The following is an 11,651-nucleotide window of genomic DNA, read 5'->3' as shown; positions in this document are numbered from 1 at the left end:
AGAATCTCTCTAAGTGGTTTAGTTCTGGAGGAATCAAAGTTGAAACACAGTTAAAATAATAACAAGTCGATTTGAATAATTGTGTTGGTTGAATCCTATAATGACTTTAATCAATGAAACCAGAAGAAAATGACGTATTGCATCATGCAGCATTTACTCAAACACAACTGGAGTCCAGAGAATGAAGAACAATCTGACGGAAACTGAAGCCAAACTTGTTGTTTGTTTTCAGTTCAGTAGATTTTACAGGATTATCAGAAATACAAAGCAGCTTAAAGGCTTTTCTGCATTTCTTCATAAAAAATAAAAAAATAACTTAAAATGTCAGCAGATTTACACACACGTCCTGAAAGTAGACGAAGAACAAAAACCCAACACAGCACAAGGAAATACAAGACTAAAATATTATATATCAAATTAAACCAGAGTCCATGAGTCCAGACGTGTTTCCATCAACGATGAGACTCAGGTTCTGGTTTAGTTTCTATGAATCAGGGATTTGTCTCATGTTTGTGTTGAAGTGTGTGATGACAACAGATGAAAGGAGCTTTGTGAGGAGCTCAGAAAAAGAGTTGTTGTTGCTCATCAGGCTGGAAAAGGTTCCACAACCATCTGTAAAGAGTCTGGAAGCCACAAATAATCCACAGAGAGTCAGACAGATTGAAGACGACTGTTCCCCTCCACAGGAGTGGTCCACCAACAAACATCACTCCATCATAGTGGGAGAGGAACCAGAGGAACCCAGGGGAACTTCTAAGCAGCTAAAGGCCTCTCTCACATTGGCTGATGTTCATGTTGATGAATCCACTCAACAACCAAAGACACTGCTCTCTGTCCACAAAGGACATTTGGGACAATGTTTAGTGGACAGATGAGACCAGAGTAGAATAGTTTGGTTTAAATGTTTGGAGATGAACCAACACTGCATTCCAGCATCAGAACCTCATCCCTCCATGACACATGGGGGCGCTAATGTCCTGGTTTGGGCCTGTTCTGCTGCATCTGCTCATCATTGATGGACCAATGAACTGTGAATTCTACCAGTGAACTCTGAAAGAAAATGTCAGGACATGAGTCCATGAGCTGAATGTGAAGAAAACAGACAAGGAGCCCAAGAACACCAGTGGTTCTCCAGAAGAACCAGATGAATGTTTAGGAACAAGTCAAAGTCCTGACCTTCATCCAGCAGAAATGTTGGAGCATCAGCTGATGAGAGGAAACCACCAACATCTCACAACTCAAATGGTTCTGATCTGATTATTGGGATCAAACTCCTCCGACTGATCGGATGTTACCACAAATATTAGTTACAAGGACTCACAACATACAGTTAATTTTCTTGAATAAACTAATATTTCTACATTATGTGGTTCTTTTTGTCTCCTTCAGGATGTTGGATGATGGATCTTCATCTACTCTCTGGTGTTGTGTTAAAATTCGTTGATGTTTTGAATAATTTTTATGCAGAAATGTAGAAAATCCTGAAGCAAATACTGTAAAGCATCTGTGTTTAATGAGAGTATGAATCCCTGGAGCTGATGCTGGGACCATGCGAGCTCCATCAGACCAGGTTATGTTTGTCCGTCCACCTCCAGGTCGTTGTGAACAGGTTCTTACTCTCACCTCTAACCAGTCTGACCTCTGAGCAACAACTGTTCCTGACGTGATCGTGAAGGGATGACTAGTTAAAGATTAGTTTAAGTCCAGCTTCGCTCTGTTTACACTCAGCAGAAAAACACGAGTTCCACAAGGTTGAACAAATACAAGGAGCTTGGTGAACTCGTGGTGGGAGTATTTATTCAACCTCTTTCTGCTGCTTGGACAATTCAGAGGAAACTTATCTGCAACACGACACAGGAAACACAGAGAGTAACGTTCAGAGCTTTAACCTGAGTCTTTAAATGATCTGGTGATTCCTGCAGGTTTGCAGCTCTTTAAATAAGATTTCAGACCTGATAGAATGAAACACTGAGACTAAATATGTGATTTCTACAGTTAAAATGATGCAAACTGAAGAAAAGGTATTGCTCAAATAAAAAAAAAAGATCAAGGTCTAAAAACATAAAATTATTTCTGTATACTCTTAGTCTACAGACTAACACTGCACTAAAAATCATCAAACTGTCTGTGATGTGTTCATTTTGAAAGACAATTATGAATATGATTAAAGTAAAAGGGATATTTACATCGGTGAAGCTCTTTGAATTGAAATATATGAAGTGTGATTGATTAATGATTGATTGATTGATTGATTGGATCATAAAGCCTGCAAGTGTTTATCGTGACGTGATTTGTAAAGTGGCCACTAGATGGCACCAGTGAATTATCTGCTGAGCTCCCTGGGTGGAATAATGAAGGTAAACTGGTCTAAAGTATCTGTGTGGCTTTAAAAAGTGTGTCTACAATGAAGGCAGCATGTCCCTGCAATATAAATAGAAAGGAAAATAAAGTCTAATCAGTGTTGAGGCAGAATATCACAGGAAGCCACATTCACACGTTCGCCCTTAAACAATTTCAAATGAATCATGGGCTCATACTCCTGCAGGAATTTCTGCTTCAGTACTTCCAGTCTGAGTCATCTGTGCAGGAAACTGGAGTGGCCCGTCTTCGTCAGCCCAAAAGGAAATCCTGAGTAATCTCAGGTCTGTATCACATGTAAACCAGAGCACAATGAGAGTAACACAACACAGTAGCAGGACACCTAATGGAATGACAATGCACAACTTGTCTGATTGATTGATTGATTTTTATGTATTTATTTATTTATTTTTGATCTGCAGACAGATCAGTGTGACCTGCTGTTCAAGGCAGCTACTGCTGCAGGGATCAGACTTTTCCCTAGACGGGCCTTCATGAACTTGAGGGTTCTGCACCTCTTCTCTGAGAGGAAGAGAAGCTTTATAAGTAATAAATAAATGAATAAATAAAATAAAATAAAAATAAAAAACAAAAACCATAAAAACAGCAATGATGCAGGGTCATGTGTGCAGAATGAAACGAACCATTCAAAATATAAATAAATAAATAAATAACTAAATATACAAAAGCAAAAATAAAAATAATAGTAATCATCCTCAGTGCAAAGCCCTTAACAAAGGCATAAAAATATATGTATAAAGTATTTTATTTTGTATAGTAATAATGTAATGTTTCACATTAATATAATAATTTTAATATTTTTAAACATGAAAAAATTTGAATTTGTAGAACTGATATCAAAGCTTATAAAGTGATTAATTAGCTAAAATATTATTTTATATTTCGTATTTCTAGAAAATATGTAGAAGTCCTTGTATGTATATTTCGACTGTGTGTTTATTTCAACGTACAGTATATTTATTCCTATAATAAAATATGAAATATTTTACTTTATTTTGAGTTTAACACTCTCATAAATAACAATAGAGACAAAATCCTAAAGAGATAAATATTATTTATATTTATTTAATATTTTAATTAGACATATTGTTTAATATTTATGTTATTTTATTAGCATATTTAGTTGTTTATACATGCTGATAAAATGCATTTTATTTTATTTATATAGTCCATTTATTTATATCCTTTATTATTATTATTATAGAATATACATTATTTATTTTTGATGTATATTAGCTTCAATGCAGATTTTATATAATTAATTTATTATTAAGTATAAAAAATATTACTATGATTTTTATTTTCATAAAATATGCATTAGTCATTGTATATGTATTGAGTTTTATGCCTATTGTATCTAATCATTTTATCTTCTACGTATTTTGTTTTATTTTGACAGGTCAAAAAAATAAATAAAAAGCTTGTAAACGTGGGCCGAGTGTCAACCAATGGGAGGTGAGTGCGGCGGCGCCTTGCGTCACACGTCATACGTAAGGGGGCGTGCCCGAGTCGCGCTCCGTGCGGAGTAGTAACGGAGTTGAACGGCAGCGCTCGAGCTCCATTGAAAGAAAGTGTCTCCCGGTTCAGAGGCAGCAGGCGGACGAACCGGAGAGGAACGAACCGGAGGGACGCGGCAAACCTGACCGAAAAACACGAGCTCTCAGTCGGCTCAACTCGACACCGACACACCGAGACCCCCCTCACCATTCTCCCTAGACACACCGACATTTTAACGGCGGCGGCTCCGGCGGAGGCGACGGGATAACGTCAGCAGGAAACCGGGAAGAAGAAGACCCGGAGGACGGTGACAGGTGAACGGACTCCGCCACAGGTAGGACTGTCGTGGCCGGAGATAGATCCTCGAAGTGCGGGGACGGGTCATGCGGATTTCTCCGGTGAATGATCGGAGCTCCGCGTCTCAGTAGTTACCGAAGAAGAAGAAAGAGAGAATATAACTAGAAGAAGAAGAAGAAAGAGCGAATATAAGTAGTAGAAGAAGAAGGAGCAGGAGGATCCAGAGGAGAGGAGTCATGTCCCGCAGAAAGCAGAGCAAACCCCGGCAGATAAAACGTAAGAAACTACCCTTTTTTTAATATTTATCAATTTATTTCCGTCTTTGCTTCAACTAATAAGAAGCTTGGTGTAAATATAACTCGGCTCAGTGCGGCTGTTCCCAGATTTATTCAGCTCTGTAGGAATTTGTAAGTTTTTTTTATTATTTTTTTTTATTATTATTTCTGCTGTGTGGAGAATGTTTGCTCCATTGGCTTCCTTCCTGTTTAATTCTGCTGTGTTTTCTGAGAAAATACAAAAAAAGCCCCGATGTGAACTGAGATAAGCAGTGATCCGATGTGAGTCCAGATAAAGATTAAAATTGGATCTTTTTTTTTTACTTTTTTTATTTTTTATTATTTGTTTTCTGTCTGAGGCCCTCTTCCTTCTCCTTCTCTCTATCCCCCACCACCACCCTCCGGCTTTTCACTTCTCTTTTCCCAGAGATGGGGCGTCCGATAGGCCTGCATGGCTGATCTCTGCCGCTGATAGCTGCCTACAATTGCATCTTTTTCTTTTTTTTTTAAACTCAATAATGCATCTTGAAAGGCCCTTTTTTCTTGCTCTGGCGCTTGGCTGGTCTCCGTGCTTGACGAGTTCTTCCTGTTTATAAAATGTGTGCAGGTTTTATCGGCTGCTAACTGATGTTCAGAGTTGATAAGTACATATACATATGTATATAAATCTATTAATGATGTTGTGATTGACCTCTGCTGCTCACCCGTGTTGCTAGAAGCTGCAGCTGGGAACCGTCCTATCAGTTTGTTTGGTTGTCTCATCTCTGATTGTGTCAGCTTGTCCTCAGAGAGCTTGAAGTTTAGACTGCGGTGCTATCACATGAGCACAGTAGTTACATAGACTGGCTATCATCTGTGATCAGAATAAGCTGATCTTGGCTCTGCAGGGTCGCAGCAGGTGTGCGTGTTACAAAAAAATACATAAAGCAAAACCAAAGAAATGCATGTGGTTCAGTCTGCAAACTCCTACAACATTTACTTTTATTTAAACTAATGTTTTATATTTAAAAACGAGTCATTTCTTAATAAAAAAGGGACACAGTTCTGTAACTTCTGCTGTCTCCATTACTCATTAATGGATTTACCCAAACACGTCAGGACATGCAGAAATACATCTGCTGTAATGTCCCCTCTGTTTTATCCCAAATAGAAAGAATAGCACAAACAACTCATATGAAAACAATGACTAAAATCATTCCTAAATGATCAGATTTGTCGTTTTTTTATCAACTGGTCGATCAACTAGTTGTTTTCTCAGTTCTGCGTCAGAGACTGGTGCATTAGTGAAGCGGTATCAGGATCAACAGCTGAAATCCTTTCACAACCCGGAGCTTTTAGTCAATTCTACAAATTAAACTAATGAAAAATAATAATCTGCAACTAACTTCATGATGTTTCATTTGTTTTTGCCATTTTCAAGCATAAAAAGGTGAAAATTTGACGTCCATGAGTGTAAAGTCATGAAGACTTTTTGGGTAATTAATCTGACTTTCAATCAGTTGATTAATCAATAGTGTAAATAAGTGCGTAGCTCAACAGAGAGCTGGGAGCTGATAAGTTAGCAGGTAGTTCAATACTTCTTGATTGTTGTGGTATGATTGTGTGATACTTGTCACCCTGAGAGCTCTGAATGTGACGCTAACATTAGCATAAACAGCTAAAATATGGTATGTAGCTGTAAACAAGTGAGAGATTTGTTTATTCATATTCCCTTATGTAAATATATATATATATATATATATATATATTTTTTTTTTTTTGCATTTGTTGTCTTGAATGGAAATAGCTTTGACCCAAACACACCACCTTTATTTGAAAGTTTATTTAAAGCTGCTAAGGAGCTCTGGCTAAGCTACACTCACTCTATGCAGATGATCTGAATGTGAGACTAACAGAAGCACTTCTTTATTATTATTAGCATTGTTGTTACAAATATGTAAAAAAAAAAAATAATTTGTGATTGGTGAAGAATTTCACATCCTTGGTTGTCGTTAACTGCTTCTGCACTTGACCCTGAAAGAAAAGCTGACATTAGTTTAAGCTGTTAAAGTATTATATTTCATTTCATTTACTAATTTATTAGTCCACATTGGTGTGTTAGGAATGAGTGTAAATGCCCTGGACCTAGCACCAGTGCTAAATTTCAGTCGTAGTCCCACAGCAGAACTCACAACTACAAATCACACATCAGACAATTACAAAACGCACCTAATATTCATCTTTGGGGTCAACTTGATCCCATTCAAAGTTTACGTTTCTAAATACACGATTAACATGATTTTTTTCCTTCATATTTAATGACTTTTCCTAATTTAATGGAAACACAGGCCTCAACATAATATATGTGATTATTAGATAGTAGTTTTTCACACCAAATATTATAGAGAACAAGAATATGAACTTAGAAATGATATAAAGACACTTAAACGTGTCTCTTTCCAATTTAAGGTCAAACAGTGATGTTGTGGTGATCTGGATATTTCTGGATATTCTGGATGGATGTGTGATACCTGACACATGAACTTAGGAGGTTACTTAGTAAATCTGAAAATCATAGATGTATTAAGCAGCTAAAGTTCAGAAACAATAGAATGATACCATTAGCTGGCTATTAGCTATTAGCTATTAAACTTGCTCCACACTGATGATGGTGATGATGATGATGATGATGATGATGATGATGATGATGATGATGATGATGATGATGATGGTGGGCGTGACTGAGTCGCCCGTATAGTTTGTCACTTCCTGTTGTCTCATATCCGTTTCCATGGCGAGGCCGTGATGTATTCCAGACCCAGAGGCTGATAAGCTCCGCCCAGTCTCGGTGTGTACGAGGAGGGAGCGTGTACATGTGTGGGTCTCGGGGGGGTGTCATGGCCGCCTTTATCAGCCCCCCCCCCCAGTCCACCATGCTTCCCCGTACACCGGCCCGGCCAGGCTCTCAGCCCCGTGACTCTCTTGTGATTTGGCAGACATTTTGATAGGAAAGAGTGAGGAGTGATAAGGACTCAGTGGAGGTGGGGGCTGCTGCTGCTGCTGCTGCTGCTACTGCTACTACGAACGCACAATTTATGCTTCTGTGTTATAGTGATGTAGGAAACTAGAGCTGTGATTGGTCCTCTGGGTAGAAGTGTGTTTCCTCTTTAGTATTTCTGTCTGCAACTTGAAAGTTTCAGTCTCCATTATTGAAAGTACAGCAGGAAGTCGGCAAAAAAGACACAGCGCCGCCCAGTGTTTGGGTGGAGTTGTTACAGAGCGTATGAAGTTTAGCCCTTTAGCTCTCGTTTACTTTAGTGTTAGAATATGTCTGTATTTATGCTTTGTATGTCTGGTAAGGTTAAATATTTGACTTCTGTTGACACTGTTTGATTGGTACCATTAGCTTAACTGTTGCTACCTTTCACCATAAAACCTCTCAGTATGTGACGCTAACGCTAGTTTAACCCTCTGGAGCCGATTTAAGACGACGTAGCATCAGGACGGAAAGATGGAAATAGTTGTAAATAACTTTGTTGTTTGCTAAATGTGTTCGAGATTTGTGTTAGATTTACATTTTAATTCTAAAAATGGTTGGTTCAACATGTTCCATCTAACTTTTTCCTACTGGGATTTGATGGTTTTAGTCTGGTTTTAGGTCCAATGTGTTCATACAGTTTGTTTGAAAAATAAAAAATAAGTAAAATAACTGTAAAATCACACATGTGAGGTTGAGCTGAACAAAGTAAAACCAAACAAAGTGAAATATAAAACTCCAGAGGGTTTAAAGAATCAGAACAGTTGATGTGGTAGCATTAGCATGCTAACTGGCATGTAGATGGCAGTAAAGAATTGTTAGCTGAAGCTAACACTGGCTTATATAATGATTTCTATAATAATATGTAGTAATGGCTTAGATGACATTAGCTCATTGCTATATTTAATTCTAACACCTCTGAACTTGAAGCTAACATTAGGTCAAGTAGCTAAAGTACATCCCACTCATGTCTTTATTTAAATCGTTACACAACCAGCGTCCAGTTTATTATTAGACAGACAGATGTTTGGATAGATTAGCGCTGTCGTTGCTCATAATGTTTGGTTTATTGAGCCTTTGACCTTTTATTTGCTGTGTTTATCTGCTGGATATAAACACACGTCGTTTTAAAGTGCACAAACGTTACTTCTGCAGAAAGTCACCTGTCGCTAACCGATGTAGCTTAACTCAGGCCTTTACACTGTTTTAGTTTTTAACTTCCTGTACAATGTCCTTTCTAAAAAACATTAGGACATAGCATCGTTCTTTCTTTCTTTCTTTCTTTCTATTTCCCAGCAACAATGGATTATGTCCGTGGCTTTCAGGAGGCCCACGGTAAAAGGAGGAGAAAGGGTGAGGGGGGTGTTTGTGTAGCAGATAGATATTTGTCTGTGTCTTTTTGTGCGTCATCCTCCCCCAACGGTTGGTGATCTTTCAGCCTGATACGGCTGCTCTCCCTGATGGGGAGATAGGAGGCAGAAAGCCGGCTGGATCCCTGGGCTTATATTTTGGCGGTTGAGATGGGAGACGAGATAAAAGTTGGCGGCGATCGCTGCCGCTGATACGGAGGGAGGCCGGGCAGATGGAAGGAGAGATGGAGGACGGAGGGAGCATTGTAATTACATCTGGCTGCTTTTATTTTTTCTTCTTCTTTACTTTCCCAGCGTCGCCAGGTTTGTTGTTTGCTTTTGTCGTTGTTGTCGTTGTTGTTTGGCTGGACGTCTGATGATGGTGATTAAGAGAAAACGCTGAAAAAGTGATAGAGAGAAGGAACAGGAAGACGTGTTGGTAGAATACACAGCTGCTGCGAGATGAATGTTTTTAATGGCAGCTCTGCCGCTCCCCCTCCCTCCTGAGAAAGATGTTTGGGGCTGATAAGGAGGCCTGCTGATGGTAGATAGATAACACCCTGCAGATCCACTCAGCTGATTGGGCCTCTCCCTCCTGCCTCCTCCCTCCTCCCTCCTCCCTCCTTCTCTTTGTGTGTTATTCCTCTGACATCAGTGCTAGAGCTCAGAGGTCAGCGTGAATAATAACGACTGAAAGCAAACCAGGACGCCTGCAGTTTGCCAGACAAGGAAACCACCACGTCGACCTCCTGGTCCTCCTCCTTTTTCCTTCTTATTTATTCATTTTCTCTCCACAAAGAAGCTCTTCAAACTTCCTTAAAAACTTTTCTGAAGTTGCTCCTTGTTGCTGTGAATACGGAGCAGAAAGTCAATGAGTTCTGTTTTTTTTTTTTTTTTTAGCTGCATGCTTTCACTTTGACGTGTTACTAGAGCAGCGGGAGGAGGCTGCACATTAATCGAATTTTAATCGTGATCACAATTTGGACTGCCAGGATTAAAATGAAACTGGTGATCAGTGATGTTTACATTTAAAATGCTCTGATGCATCTGATCGAGCAGATTCTCAGCCAGTGGTCAGCCGGCCACCAGGGGGCGATGTGTGGTTAAGGCTTCATTAATGTCTAAATAACAAGCGAGCGCAGCTTGGAGCGTTCGCCTCAAGTTCCTTGGTGGACTGACAGGAGTGAGTCCAGAGAGAGGAGCTAAGCTAAGCTAAGCTAAGCTAAGCTACCGTGGTGAGGAGCTAAGGCCTCGAAAGAATCCACGTCCATTTTCTGGGCTTGTTTGGGATTTTAGGGCAAATGACGTGAAACAAGAACAAGTTATATGCAGAGAGTGCAGCAGACTTGTGTAACTCTAACTCTAATCTGTTCAATCACCTAAAAAAACATCATAAACTAAAGTACGAGGAAGGCATGAAGGCCGAAGCTAACGCTGCTTCACTAAATCCAGTGAAGCTGCCTTTGTTAAAGAAAAAAAGTTTTAAATTATTGTAAAAAATTGACACAAAATGGACATTTTTTATTATTAAGCATTTGTTCTACTTTAGAGTTTTATTTTGCACTGAAAACTCTTCAAATATTGTTCATTTAAAAGTGGTGTAATAAAAATACAGATGTTTTCCCACATGATGAATAATCATGATTTTCACTTGAACTTTATGTGGAGTCTCTCCGGTTTTAAACTCTGCTCCTGCAAACACTTAAATAAATGTAAAAACGATGGTGTGAGCTGGTTCTGTACGTCCTCTCAGTCCTGACCACACATTTGTCTGTGGTCGACAGTTTATCTGGAGTTTGCTCTGTTGGGAACTAACTCTTCTCCTGCAAACATCTGACCGGCCAATCAGATCATGTGTGGGCGTGTCTTACTCTGGTGATTGACAGAGGTGTAACAGGTGGTTTATATTTCTGCATTAAGTTAAGCTGAAATACAGGCTACGATGTTAGCGCTCACTGGAGCATTGTAGCCTGACATATCGCGTAAAAGAAATTAGCAAATGACACATCTTTTAATCACTCGCTCTGATTGGCCAGAGGACTATGCAGTAATGTGCAGAGGTATTTTATACTGACACTGTAAAATAAATAAATAAAAAATAAACCTTTTTGATTGAGGCTTAAAAGTCACATATAAACAACACAGACATTAAGGTAGAAAAATATAAGAAAAAAGTCAATGTAAATAAAGTGCTGCTTAATACAGTTAGAAACTTTTTCTTTATGTCATTTATTTTATCATTAGCATTGTCGTTGCTAATGGCTAAAACCACCTTTAAAACCTAAAAGCTGCATCTGTGAAACTTTCGCCTGGTGTTTCTTTGCGCTTTCAGAGTCTCCTCTTGCAGCTGCGTGACTGGTTTTGTTTAACAAAGCACCGTTGATTGTTATACAGACGCACAATTGAGAGATTAATTCATCCTTTAGTGAACTAGAGCACGTCTCATGCAGCCTTGGTGGCTTTTCCCTTGTGTGTGTTTTCTTTCTCTTTTTTTTTTCTACTCCTCCTTTGTTCTGCTTTTAGCTTGATGTGAACTTTAGATAAGCCGCGGGGCCCGATCTCCGGTGCAGATACAGATCGCTGGGTGTGATTAGAGTTGTTATCAGGCCGGAGCAGGCGGGAGGAGAGAGCCCCCCCCCCCTCCCTCACCCACCCACCCAACACCACCACCAACAACAACATGAACATCAGGGCCCGGGCTGGAGCAGCCGGGGTCCAGACCCTGGCAATCAGTTCCAGCTCTAATGGGATTAATGTTGTTGTATAATTAGATGATAGGTGTGAATGCATTTCTTCCCCCCCTCCCTCCCTCTTTCTCCCCCCCTCCCCTCCCTAACA

At 39.4% G+C, this 11,651-nt stretch overlaps 1 protein-coding gene across 1 annotated transcript in view; it reads left to right on the top strand.

Moving 5' to 3' along the window:
• The first annotated feature begins 3,839 nt into the window (after positions 1-3,839).
• The window catches only part of zfpm1 (zinc finger protein, FOG family member 1), an 86,541-nt gene continuing 78,729 nt past the window's right edge, over positions 3,840-11,651 (top strand). The window contains exon 1 of the mRNA XM_047595798.1: positions 3,840-4,449. Within this exon, the coding sequence (XP_047451754.1) occupies positions 4,410-4,449 (40 nt within the window). The 5' untranslated portion in view covers positions 3,840-4,409. The remainder of the gene's footprint in view (positions 4,450-11,651) is intronic.

The sequence above is a fragment of the Mugil cephalus genome, chromosome 10 (genome assembly GCF_022458985.1).
Source record: "Mugil cephalus isolate CIBA_MC_2020 chromosome 10, CIBA_Mcephalus_1.1, whole genome shotgun sequence".
In the NCBI taxonomy this organism is placed as follows: domain Eukaryota; kingdom Metazoa; phylum Chordata; class Actinopteri; order Mugiliformes; family Mugilidae; genus Mugil; species Mugil cephalus.
The sequence above is the reverse complement of the archived record's forward strand: the minus strand, read 5'-3'. Positions and strand labels throughout refer to the sequence as shown.